Raw genomic sequence first — 14,433 nt, forward strand, 5'->3', positions numbered from 1 at the left:
GAGTCAATGTTGAGGACTCCCAGGGCAATTCCCTCCCAACTGTATACCACTGTGCCACCACTTTTGCTGGGTCTCACTGGGACAGGACATATCCGGGGATGGTGATGGTGGCGTGTAGGACCTTGTCTGCAAAGCATGATTCCACGAGTATGACTATGTCAGGCTGTTGCTTAATTAGTCTATGAGACAGCTCTCCTAATTTTGGCAGTAGCCCCCAGATGTTAGTAAGGAGGACTTTGACAGAAACAGCCTTGTCGGCCCTGCACTGTATTTTTCAGTACCGAGGTTGATGCCAGGTGATCCAACTGGTTTCATTTCTTTGAGAGTTTCTTGCGAATGGTACATCTGAATAGCTTGCTAAGCCATTTCAGAGGACAACTGAGAGTCAGCCATTCTGCTGTGGGGCTGGAGTCACATGTAGGCCCGACTAGGTAAGGATGGCAGTTTCCTTCCCTGAAGGACATTAAAGAACCAGATGGGCCTTTCCCGATATCAACAATGGTTTCATGGTCATCATTAGACTGGTCAGGTCCTAAAGGACATAGCTGCTAGACTGGGCGTGCAGCAGATGGTGAGGGAACCAACAAGAGGGAATAAAATACTTGACCTCATCCTCACCGATGTGCCAATTGTAGATGCATTTCCCTGGTGATTATAATTTTCTTGAGAGCTTCCTTTCTTTTCATTTCCTGATTTACAGCTATTTCTAGAATGTTATTTGTATTCTCTATTGTGAAAGTGGCTGCAAAATATATGTTTATATCATCTGCTATCATCTAGTATGCCATCATTAATTCCTCAGACTCACTTTCTATTGAACCAGCACTTAATTTGTTAAATCTTTAAATATTTACAAAAATTCATACTTAGTTCTTATATTTCAAACTAACTTTCTCTGTGTTTTCCTTACTGTTTAGTAATTCTTTGTTCTTTCCTTATTCTGTGCAGTCTCCCAATTGCAAATTATGTATTCTTTTACCGTTTGATATTATCTTTAAGTTTTTGGTTAATCACGGAAGTTGAATCTGTCCCTTGCGATTTTTCTTTTCCATTGGAATGTAATTATTCTGTGAATTTGGGGTGGCGATGACCCAGTGGTATTATCGCAAGACTATAAATCCAGAAACTCAGCTAATTTTCTGGGGACCTGTGTTCGAATCCTGCCATTGCAGGTGGTGGAATTTGAATTTAATAAAAAATAAATCTGTAATTAAGAGTGTAATGATACCAGTAAATTGGGAACACCTAGACCTACAAACATCCCACCAAGCCACACACCATCCTGACTTGGAACGAAATCGCTGTTTCTTCACTGTTGTTGGGTCACAGTCCTGAAATTCCTAACAGTTTTGTGGGCATGCCTACACTCAAAGACTGCAGCAGTTCAAGAAGACAACTCAACATCACTCTCTCTAGGGCAATCATGGATGGGCAATACATGCTTAACCATTAATGACCACATCCTATGAATGATATTTAAACAAAAATGTTGGCAGTATGAGCTGACAAGTCCCTAGGCCCTGCCGGACTTCATTCTTGAGTCTTAAAAAGAAATGGCTAATGAGATAGTCGATGTGTTGGTTTCTACAAAACTCTCCGGATTCAGGAAATTCACCATTAGATTGGAAAGTAGTAAATTATATCCTTTATTCAAAAAGGAAACAAAGTACGAAGCTTAAGGCCAGTTACCTTAAAATCTATCATTGGGAAGTTATTAGAAGCTACTATTAAAAACATTTAGGGGGAATGTAGAACATTTGAAGGTAATATGGTAGAATCAACATGGTTTTGTGAAAGGGAAATTGTGTTTAAGCAATTTACTGGAGTTCTTTGAAGAAGAAAGACATGCTTTGATAAAGGAGAACCAGTGGTGTGCTTAGATTTCCAGAAAGCATTACATATCATAGGTTATCGTGGAAAATAACAGCTCATGGTCATGAGGCAGATGTTTTAAATCTTCTTGCTTCGAAATACTGCCACATTCTGTGACACACATCTGCAACAGGTGGGATTTGAACTCGGGCCTTATGACCCAGAGGTTAGGACACTGCCACTACAACACAAAAGCTCTGAACAAACACTGAAATGGAATCTGTATTTTGTCAAAACTCAGATTGAACCAGGGACCTTTAGATCTTCAATTGAACACTGTTCAACTAAGCTATTGCAGCAGATCATGATGCAGGGGTCTGCAGGGAAGATTGGCCAGCTAGCAGAAAACAATGGGCATAAAATGAGTCATTTTATGTTTGGCAAGGTGTGATGAATGATCTGCCACAGGGATCAGAACAGATCAAAGATATCATTCTAAATTTGCTGATTACAAAGATATGTAAGAAAATAGGTTGTGAAGAGGTCAAAGAGGTTACAAAGGGATAAAGATAGCTGGACATGGGACTTACAAATGGAGTACAATGTGCTAAGTACAAAATTGCTTGTTTTGGCAAGAAAAACAAGATCTAAACGGAGAGAGATTGCAGCGTTTGGAAATGCAGATGAAGCAGAGTGCTTATGTGCATTCTACTTATCAATGGTTTGTAAAGTGATCAGTTATAGATAAATTATTTATTCCTCTGTAGCGAAGAAAGGACCAAATCCTGAAGGGTGAAAGAGGTAGAAGTCTTTCATTCATCAAATGCCAGCTTCTCACTCAGTCCAAGTCACAGTCTGCTACCAGTTGCATTCCAAACCCTGTTTTTATTCTAACAGAGACTCAAAAACAGAAGTCACATGACATCAGGTTATAATCCAATGGGCTTATTTGAAATCACACAAGCTTTCGGAGTGCAGCCCTCTCGTCAGGTGCAGTGAGAGAGCAGATAACACAGACCAAAAGTTTACAGGCAGAGATCAAAAGATCATACAACAGGTGTGAGTGGAGTGTCAGATGATAAGTCACTGCAGGTGACCAAGAACGTTAGACTGTGAGTAAAGTGTCAACAGCTGAACAAACAGCAAACGGTTGACCTATAATCTGATTAAGTGAGGCAGAGAGATAATTACAAAAAATTATAAATAAGATGATGCTGAAGACAAACTAAATGACTGGAATGACATGCTGAACCCTGCCATGGCCACCTCTGCAGGACATGTCAGATCGTCAACATGGATACTACCATCACACATGGGAACATCACCCACCACGTGCACGGCAGATACTCATGCGACTCGGCCAATGTTGCTTATCTCATACACTGCAGGCAAGGATGCCCCAAGGTATGGTATATTAGCGAAGCAATGCAGACAAATGAATGGACACTGCGCAACAATCTCCAGTACTGTTCCGTCCCAGTTGGGGAATACTTCAGTGGTCAAGAACATTCAGCCTCCAATCTTCAGGTGGGCTTCAAGATACACAACAACGGAGAATTGCTGAGCAGAGACTGATAGCCAAGTTCCATTCCCATGATGACAACACCGTGATCTTGGGTTCATGTCGCGCCACAGGTGACCAATTGATACTGTCCTGCATCTGTAAAATCTTCCTTACTGTCCTGTTTTGACAGCATCACCTTGATAAATTGTTATGATCTCTCTACCTTAATTAATTCATACAGTTTTGAAATCGGCATGCGATTCCAGTCATTTAGTTTGCCTCCAGCACCCCCTTATTTTTAATTTTTTGAAATTATCTCTCTGCTTTACTTAATCGGATTTTAGGTCATCCCGTTTCTCTTATTCAGCTGTTGACATTTTACTCACCTTCTAATACTCTTGGTCACCTGCAGAGACTTATCTGACACTCCATTCACAACAGTTGTACAATCTTTTGACCTCTCTGCCTATAAACTCTGGGTCCGTGTGCACCTGACGAAGGGGCTGCACTCCAAAAGCTTTTGTGATTTCAGATAAACCTGTGGATTATAACCTGGTGTCGTGTGGCTTCTGACTCTGTCCACCCCAGTGTAACACTGGCATCTCAACATCAAGGAGACTCAGAGTCAGCTCCAGTGCAGCTTAAGAAACTAGATTAAAATAGCAAACCAATTAATTAATAACAATTAAATATTTATCAGCCTTGTATGACAACATTTAATGACTAAATATACATAGTTTATTCCCAATTGAATCTTCATGTCTTTACTTCAGCTGAAGATACCAGTTTCAGACCAAATTTTTCACACTCAATCTGAACATGAAATTCTATCATGATACGATCACTCTTCCTTCAAAGATGCTTTACTATGTGATAATTAACTAATCCTGTCTCATTATACATTACCAGATATGAAATAGCTGGCTCCTTGGTTTGTTCAAAATGTTACAGTTTTAAGAAAACTGTCTCAAATTCACAAATCTATCTTTATCATCTTGCTACCTCATTCCTTTGTAGACTCATCTTCCTCACACCAAAACTTTCTACTTAACTTTGCAAGATTATCAAGCTTCAACATATTACACCCTTCATCTAATTCATTATTAAAAAATAGCTGAGGCCCAGCACTAATCTTTAAGGCACCCCACTTGCCAACCTATAAATGACCCATTTATTTCATGCTTTCTGTTCTTCAAACAATCCTATAGCCATGGCCCAACCCATGAGCCTTTGTGTTATGCAATAACCAACCATGTAGCACGTTGCTGCATGCTTTTATCAACCTAGTTAGTTATATCCATAATGAACTCTAATAGATTGCCAATCAGGATTTCTCCTTTGTCAAATAATGATAACTGTACCTAATCATATTGTGGTTTAAATCTCCCGTTATCATTTGTTCAGTAATGGTCTCAGTTGCAGAAAACTCCCTTAAAAATTCCCTTAAAAAATCTTTTTATTAACATAACATTTCTTTTTACTCTCCAACTTGAATCACTGACTGCACCTCAATGCTATAAACACCCAGTTTTCTCATCAACCCAGAACATAGAACAGTACAACACCGTACAGGCCCTTCAGCCCACGATGTTGTGCCGACCTATTATCCTACTAAGATCAATCTACCCTGCATACCCTAAATTTTACTATCCTCCACGTGCCTATCCAAGAGTCGATTAAAAGTCTCTAAAGTATCTGACTCCACTACCATTGCTGGCAGCACTTTCCACATGTCCACCACTCTCTGTGTAAAGAACCTACCTCTGACGTCTCCCCTACACCTTCCACCAATCACCTTAAAATTATGCTCCCTTGTAACAGTCATTTCAACCCTGGGAAAAAGTCTCTGACTATTCACTCTATCTCTGCCTCTCATCATCTTGTACACCTCCATCAAGTTACCTCTCGTCCTTCTTCGCTTCAATGAAAAAAGCCCTAGCTCCCTCAACCTTTCCTCATAAGATCTGCCCTCCAGTCCAGGCAGCATCCTGGTAAATCTCCTCTGCACCCTCTCTAAAGCTTCCACATCTTTCCCATAACGACGTGACCAGAATCAGGCTTCCTTCTCTTTTGTACAGACAGCAAGAACTTCATACCTATCGCATAAAAGCACCTGGGGTTCCCTAGGGCAAAAATGAAGGTGATGATGCATTTGAGCAAATTACCAACTGCAGAGTTGATGTGGCCACTGGAGGAACAAAGGTTAGACAATTAGAAATTTGAAATGCAATTCTAAATTCATTGGTGATACAGTTTTTTGTGCAAATGGCTAACAAAAGTGATGAGGTTTGGGCATAGAACTGGAACATGGTGGTAAGTCATACAAGAAAGTGATCAGAGATGATCTTATCCGCAATTGAGAAGTGAAACTAAGCACACCACTTGAGTTGGTCCATACAAACAAGAGAGGTTGTGAAGTCAATAGTTTACACAGAGGGAAATATTTCAGGAGAATAAGCAGGCAGTCAATTCAAAGGAGAAAGAACATGATGGATTGAGGTGGAGAATGAAATTACTGAAGATAGGCAAACTAATGGTATAAATAGAGACAGATGATTTTTATCTAATAGTCATTAGTAGAGATGTTATATCATGACCAAGATCAGGAGGTAAATAACAATGTTTGAAAAAGACAATTTATAAATATTCAGTTTATCTTCTCCATTTTTGGACACAGACATTACACTGCATACCATCCCTTAGTACAATTTGCATATCAGCACAGTTGAGGACACGTGGATTTCAATACAAGTCAGAAAACCAACTAGCCAATCAAAAAGGCAAATTCTAGCCAGTCTAAAATTTAAATACAAATTGAATTTGTATGTTCTATGTTCCTAATTAATTGCGTGTCAAGCCACTTCTAACAAAATTTAGGCGTCATAACCATGGTATCTACAAAAAGTAATACTAGAGAATCCGAAGATAAATACTAATTTGTCAAATACATCAGTTGTGGAAGCTGGTCTTAAACACCAAGTTAGTGATTCTGTATCATCTACAGATGAATGTCTATCTCTTGCCTAATACAGTTAACTTAAAAAAATCTATAAAATATATTTGTTCTTAAATGTCAAGCTATTCAGAGACTTGAAGGAATTATTAATATTTAATATTTTAAGTTAAATTTGCAATTTGGAGAAATTCACCATTATCATTGCAAAATTATTAAATGGCAAGATGTATATGTACATTTCTAGATCTTTCTGAACACTTACTTCCCTGTCCTGCCTCATCATCTTCATTGGGGAAAAGGTCATCCAATGGTTCTTTGGATGAATCAGTATCCTTGTCCTCCTGTATGATTTATAAAAAAGATACACATTATCTATAGGGACACTACCTAAATTTCCCGAAGTAAATCAACATGATTAATGCAGATCCATGCAGTTAAAAGTTAAGACCTACTGGGTCCGAGTACTCATGTATTCAATGTTTTTCAGCAGCCGAATTAAATTATCTTCAATCAGTTAATAGAATGTAAAATAAAATTGAAGTTACTGAATGAATGTAATTTCAGGTATTTTATCAGTATTAAAGCAATTCAAGAGATGGCTTTCCCCCAATTAAACAGCTTACAATGTTAATAGTTAAGAAAAGGATTAGGACAATTCTAATAATCTCTTCCAACAGAAGTCATATCAAATTGAAGATATTAACTCTGTTTCTCTATTCATATATGCTACCAGTCCTGCTGAATTTCTCTAGCTATTATTTCTAATGACCTTTTTACGCTGGTAATAGTGACATTTGTAAAATCTTTAAACTCTGATAGCCCATTGATGTTTTAACAGATCAATATTAATCAATCAGTAGGGAAAATGAAAGTTGGCAATAGCATAATGGATAACATAACATTCGCTACACTTATTTATCCCATTAAATTGCTAATTGTTGGAGGTAAGAGAAGTGAAAAAGTTTAGCCAAAAGAGGTAATTATGTGTAAGCAACACCCAATCAGGTGAAACCTGCCATTCACTCACCAGTGGTGAAGAATCTGGATCATATTTTTTGAGTTGATTCATAAATTCTAAATGTTTCTTTTCCTCTTCCAATTGAGCTACACTCTGCTCACTCTTTTGCAATTTTTGTTGAGTGTTCGCCAGCTCATCCCGTAGCCACTGGTTCTCCTGACATAACCGACGCACCTGAGCACGTAATTTCTGTTTTTCTGATTCCACTGCACTTAAGTGACTGGACAATGCCATCATCACCTTAAAACAAAAGTCATAATAAATACATTTTGCAACTTTGTAGATAATGGTTTTAAGTGACAAACTACACTACTCTAACTACTTTCCAAAAATCTATAAAATAGCATTTTAAATAAAAAAGAGAGAATAAATTTGTTAGTAACTATAATGCACACCTCACAGAAAAAAAAAGCTGTTGAAGCTTCGTGTTTTGGGCCATCAAGATATTTGCAAAAATACCAAAACGGAAAGGAGAAGAACATGTTATAATGTAAGTAAAGAGTGTGTTTTGGTTAGCAAATGGACTCTGACTCGTGGAGGTATTGTCATGGAGAAAACACAAGCTGGATGACAACTGACAGTTAACTGCCAAGCTATAATATACTGTTCCTCCTTTCTTGCAAATAACTGATGAGTGCAAGACGACTTCAACAAAATGTCTTTTTTCAGCAATACTCAAGTATATACTGCCCAAGGTAAAATTATATTTTATTTTCAGAGACAAAATACAAAAGATATCCAATCTTTTAAATTTGCTGTCCAATTTTGTGATAATTTCTTTAGGAGCCAGGCAAAAATTGGTAATGAAGATAATTCACAATATGGATAAGATGCAATCCTAAATTGTGAACATCCAATTTTCTGCAGACTTCACAACATATATTTCTGTACTTTAGATGAAAATATATGCATTTAATACTTCACTGTAATTTCACAAAAGATATGTAATATGACTATTGAGAAAAAAATATGCTAGACAACTCTAAGAAACAAAGTTTGAAATCTGTCCTCATAAATTAAAAGTTTTAACCTCAAGTTGTCCATGTGTTAAAAAATGACCTTGTGCGTCTCCTAATTTAGTAAATCACGGCAAACAGCAATATGATAAAGGCAATAATGGCAACTGTTGACTAGAGCACCTTATGAATATAAAACTTAGAAATGGGATATGACATTCACTTCTTACATGCTCAGCATATTCAATGACTAAATTAGCTCTGAGTTGAGCGTTCCAAAGATTCACTACCTTCTAAGTAAATATAGTCCTCCTCATCTCAGTCCAAAATGGCTTCTCCATTATTCTGAGATGATGTCACCTTACTCCTCTTTCTCCTCCTTCCCCACGCCCCAAAAGAAAGAAAACATCTTTTCTGCATCCATCCTGTACATACTTTCATGTTTCAATGACATGACCTCATTTTTTTTTCTAAACTCCAAAGAATGCAGGCCCACTGTCAAAAGGACAGTCCTGTTAGCGCAGGAATGAGTCTGGTGAACCTCTGCTGCACTTTCTCAATAGCAAGTTTATTTTTCCTAAAGGAAGGGGAAACAATAATCCGGTATGGTCTCACCAAGGTTTGATGTGATTGAAGAAGACCATCTTTGTCTTGTACTCTCATCACCTTGTGATAAAGGCCAGCATATTATAACTTGTTTTACCTGCATTATTAGCCTTGTGTCTTACAAAATAATTATAAACCCAGCCCCTTAAGTGTCCCATGGCGCAGGGATGGTGTCCTTTTGTGTGGGCCAGCAGACCTAAGTTCAGGTCCCACCTGCTCCACAGGTATACCAAAATCTATCTGAACAAGTTAGTTAAAAAATATATACCCAGGCCTTTTATGGCCTTTGCTAATATCTCACTTTATAAGAAATATGAGAAACATAAGTCTGCACCCCTCTGATTTGATGAAGATCGCTGTTATAAATAAGAGAATAATACTGGTGAAAAACTGAAAGAAACAGGGTGCAGAAAAGTGTTATGCAAGCTGGCTGGTTATCATTATTAACAATGTCACGTGCCATGATGGGTCATGAAGGAAATCTTGCGAGTCAGTTCCAGTCATAACTTTTCACCAAAAAATTTGATCACATTTCACTTGATTTGGAGGTCTGCTCTCTAGCTTGAACTGGAGTGAAACATGCCATGGTTTGTCGAGAACTGTGACAATCTTAAATTATTGAGGTAATTTGGGAGCATCTGCTTCGTAAGTACCCATGTTAGAATTCCAAAAATGGAAATTCCATTCTTTCTAGTTGAGTAAACTTCCTATTTGCGTTTACAATGATTTCACTTTGATTTTCATTTACTTATTGTCACATGTACCTGAGTGCAGTGAAAAGCTTTGCTTATGAGCCGTACAGGCAGATCATAGTAAGCAAAGACATACTGATCATAGGGTGAAAAGAAAACTTAGACACAGGGATACAGGTTACGTTGCACAGGTCGTGCACCGGCAGGATCAACATCAGCATTATTTGAAGTTAGAGTCCTTTCATCAGCCTAGTAACAGCCCGGAAGAAGCTGTTCCTGAACCTGCTGTTGTGTGTTCAAGCTTCTGTATCTTCTGCCTAGCGGAAAAGGTAGTAGGACGGCATTACTGGGGTAGGATGGGTGTTTGATGATGTTGGCAGCCTTTCTGCAGCAACATGCCTAGTGCCAAAGTGGGGATCTGTAGGGGTGACCTGTACCTGGCTAAGTAAGGTGACTCGTACCTGAACACGCTAAGCGGCCCATGCCTGTTTACAAGATGGCAGACAGAAGCTAAGCAAAACCAACCAGCCTGCTCACACCGTGAAATACAATGTTACCTTTCAACAGAACTACTAGAAGGTCAGTAAAAGAACACTGTATGTTCCCATCCAGGACAGTTCTGATAAAAGGATGCCTTAGGTCAGATAAACGACCAATTCCAGCTTTATTAATGGATGGATGATTGTCCCAGTAAATGAATAACATCAGGTGCTAGACTAAGTCCGTAAGCAGCTAAGGATAACAGCTAAAGTTATTTCATAGTAAATTGTTACCTCTTTGAAGTTATCAGCAATATTAAATGGTTTCTAGCTAAAGATGCTGTAATCATAGCAGGTGGTTTCAATACATAACCAGAATATAATACAAGCCTTAAAAAATATTTAAGCTTAGATGTGAAGGTTAACTAGCCTTAGGAGATGCCTTCTCTTATGCCCTGAACAAGATAGATTGATCACAACCCATAAATTACAAAATGTTGACAGTAGAAGTAGTTGTATAATGTTACACTTATAATTAACTTTATAACAGAAGTTAACCTTCTAGGAATTAGATAAAACTGACTTTTTATTATTACATTATATAATTGGGACAGTGGGAAAACAAAAGGAGTAACTGAACGTGATAAAAGACAGCACCAAAATATAATGGGTAGTAGAACTGGAGCTGTCCTTACAGATAAGGAAGCCTGAGGAAGACCCGAAGGAGTATAGCCATTAAACTTGTGGAATGCGAATGAATAGGATGCATAGAAAGATCCCAAAGCCTAGCGATTACAATGTCTAACTAATACCATAAGATCATGGGAATCTGAAGATGTCTATAGGAGTGTCCATCATTGATTAGGTGTCCCACAGAATTGGGTGTTTGGATTAAGGGGAAGGACAGTGAATACATTGCGTTTAATTACTGTACCACAAAATGTATAAAAATGCTGTATTTCTTTGTAAGGCAGAGGGGTGAGTCATTGATCCAACATCTGAAGCCAGATTAGGGGTTGATCCTTTGGCGCTCTCCCTGCATAAACTGGTTTCTACTTGAATGAACATCTTCCACTTGCCTGCCTCCTGAGTCTTTGCCCCTGTTGGGAAAAATGCTCCCACAGCAAGGACGCGAATAGTGTACAAAGCACCTTACCAAAAAAAAAGTACAACATCTTGATGTACAAGTTTGGAAGTGTTTACCTGTGCCTCACTGAGACCAAGTTCTAACATTTCCAGAGACTTGCGGATCATGTTGGATTTCTCTTCAACCAGGTTCATCTCATCATCTTTTTTAAGACATTTCAGGGTTTCCAACAGGCTATGCAAAATAGAGTTGTGCTCATTTTTTAAGGCTTCAAGTCCTTGGATCACTTGTTTTGTCTTGCCAATAATCTCTTCCTGCGATAGCTTTTCAAGTTTATCTTCCTTTAAATACACCATCGTGGACATGGTGTCATACATTCTGAAAAAACAGATTAAGCAGAATAAACATGTTAAAATCGTCTGAGCAACTGAAATATTAACCTTGCAATCTGCAATGATAAATGTTAAGAATTTGACGAACAGTTGTTATATGCAAGTTTTATAACAGGGAGGAGACATTATTGGTTTCCTATAATTAATTCATAACAATTGTTGAAAATACCATGGAGGTCTCTCCTTATGTACAATCATTCCACCATTTAAAAAGAAATGTAAAGGATCATGGGATTGAAATAAACGTGAAGAGCGTACAGCATAAAATATCATTGGGAAGTCAAATTGCTTCATTGCTAGAGCAGAAAATATGGGACTTGCTTAAGCACAGCAGTATTCCAGTGGATTGATTGTATAACATGCATATCAGAATGTAGTAAACATTCGTTTGGAAACTGCTGCACTCTTGAAGAAAAACAAAAGGGATGAAGTGGACTACATTTTAAAAAAAATGGTGATTTTCACTGCTTTTCTTATAGTACGATCGGAACATATAGATACGATACAACACATATGAAATAGATGCATAACTATAATAAAAATAATTATCACCCAGACTACTGATTGAGCCGAATATTCAGGATTGGTTTCATTCATTTTCCTGAGGGAAGGTATCAACAAGTGTTCATTTGTAGAGATTATGGTTGAATAATTCAATCGCAAGACAAACCATAAATCATCACATTCTAAATCAGGATTCCAATCAATTCTCAATTCTCTAAAAACTGTACCTCAGATTAATTCACCAGGGTTAGCCCTTAACTTTTCAAAAACAGCATATTTCATCAGGCACAGTATCCTGGACACATAAGAAGTTGAAAGACTTGATGTGATTGCCAGTAATCACCAAGCTATCATCAAAAATATTGCAAGTAGTTTCACACATAATATAAATGGCAAATGCAAAGCATGATCAGAAAACAAAAGATCAAGTTAATAACCACTGGTGGGTTCTTCCATCATTACTTTAATGAGTGTTTAGCAAGGAGAGCAGTTTTTGCACTATCTAGGTGCGTGTCATCTATTTCACGATACAGTCATACACTTGTACACACGGAAGCAGATCCTTTGGTCCAACTCGCCCATGCTGATCAGATATCCTAAATTAATCTAGTCCCATTTGCCAGCATTTGGCCCATATTCTTCCTATTCATGCATACATCCAGATGCCTTTTAAATGTTGTAACTGTACCAGCCTCCACCACTTCCTCTGGCAGCTCATTCCATACACGCAACCTTTTCACTGTGTGAAAAAGTTGCCCCTTAGGTCCCTTCTAAATCTTCTCCCTCTCACCTTAAACCTTGCCGTCTAGTTTTGCACTCCCCTACCCTGGGAAAACGGCCTTGGCTATTCACCCTATCCATGCCTCTCATGATTTTATTAAAATAGCCATAGCCCATTCAGCCTCTCCCATAGCTCAAACCCTCCAATCCCGGCAACATCTTTGTCAATCTTTTCTGAACCCTTTCAAGTTTAACACCACCGTTCCTGTAGCAGGGAGACCAGAATTGAACACAGTATTCCAAAAGTGGCCTAACCAATGTCCTGTACAGCCACAACACAACCTCCCAACTCCTATACTCAATGCACTGACCAATGAAGGCGAGCATATCAAACACCTTCTTCACTACCCTGTCTACCTACAATTTCACTTTCAAAGGAGCTATGAACTTGTAATCCAAGATCTCTTTATTCGGCAACACTCCCCTGACTTGCTTTACCAAAATGCAACATCTCACATTTATCTAAATTAAACTCCATCTGCCACTCCTCAGTCCATCTGATCAAAGTCCTGTTGTCATCTGAGATAACCTTCTTCACTGTCCACTACACCATCAATTTTGGTGTCATCTGCAAACTTATTAACTGTGCCTTCTATATTCACACCCAAATTGTTTATATAAATGACAAAAAGCAGCGGACCAAGCATCGATCCTTGCAGGACACCACTGGTCACAGGCCTCTAGTCTGAAAAACACCACCCTCTGCCTCCTACTTTCAAGCCCATTTTGTATCCAAATGGCTAGCTCTCCCTGTATTACATGTTATCTAACCTTGCTAACCAGTCTACCATGCGGAACCTTGTTGAACGCCTTGCTGAAAATCCATATAGACTACATCCACCACTCTTCCTTCCACAATCTTCTTTGTCGCTTCTTCAAAAAACTCAATCAAGTTAGTGAGACATGATTTCCCAAGCACAAAGCCATGCTGACTACCCCTATTTAGTCCTTGCCTTTCCAAATACTTGTAAATCTTGTTCCTCAGAATCCCCTTCAACAAGTTATCCACCGCTGCTCATCAGGGTCTATAATTCCCTGGATTTTCCTTACCACCTTTCTTAAATAAAGGCACCAATTAACCACCCTTCAGTCTTTCGGCACTTCACCTGTGGTTATTGATAATATAAATATCTCAGCAAGAGGCCCAGCAATCACTCCTCTAGATTCCAATAAAGTTCTGGGCTATTTAGCCAAATCTTAATTTGAAATTCTGATTGCAAATATTACATATTATGTGACTGTTAGTGAAGGTACTGGCTTTGCAGCACAGGAAATTGCAAGAAATGCAGATGCTGGAGTCAGAGTCAATACAGTGCAGAGCTGGAGGAACACAGCAGATCAGGCAGCATTAGAGAAGCACAAAAGTCGACATTTCGGGCTTATACCCTTCATCAGGACTGGGGTGGCCTGAACATTGACTCTAAACAATGCGGCATCAGCCGGCTGTGTAGGCAGGTACTGAGAAAGGAGACATGGTTGTAGTAACGGGTTTGTTTCAGCACGCAGTCAAAGAGTTTCAGGGCGGAGATCACTAGTGGGTTACAATGGAACAGAGATCCACGGAGATCTTTTCGGACGGAGGAGGACAACTTCTTCAAGGTCGGCATCCTCGAAAGGGGCTTCGCAGTAGGGTTTTCAGCAACTAGG

At 38.7% G+C, this 14,433-nt stretch overlaps 1 protein-coding gene across 4 annotated transcripts in view; it reads right to left on the minus strand.

Annotated features, from left to right (window-relative positions):
• The window catches only part of klc1a (kinesin light chain 1a), a 95,723-nt gene that overhangs the window by 64,938 nt on the left and 16,352 nt on the right, over positions 1–14,433 (minus strand). For all 4 annotated transcript variants that reach the window (XM_048599904.1, XM_020518765.2, XM_020518762.2 and 1 more), the window contains exons 2-4: positions 11,227–11,488; positions 7,300–7,530; positions 6,535–6,613 (exon numbers count right to left, since the gene is read on the minus strand). In XM_048599904.1, the coding sequence (XP_048455861.1) occupies positions 6,535–6,613; positions 7,300–7,530; positions 11,227–11,487 (571 nt within the window). In that variant the 5' untranslated portion in view covers position 11,488. The remainder of the gene's footprint in view (positions 1–6,534; positions 6,614–7,299; positions 7,531–11,226; positions 11,489–14,433) is intronic.

This window comes from Rhincodon typus, chromosome 8 (genome assembly GCF_021869965.1).
Source record: "Rhincodon typus isolate 14 chromosome 8, sRhiTyp1.1, whole genome shotgun sequence".
Classification (NCBI taxonomy): domain Eukaryota; kingdom Metazoa; phylum Chordata; class Chondrichthyes; order Orectolobiformes; family Rhincodontidae; genus Rhincodon; species Rhincodon typus.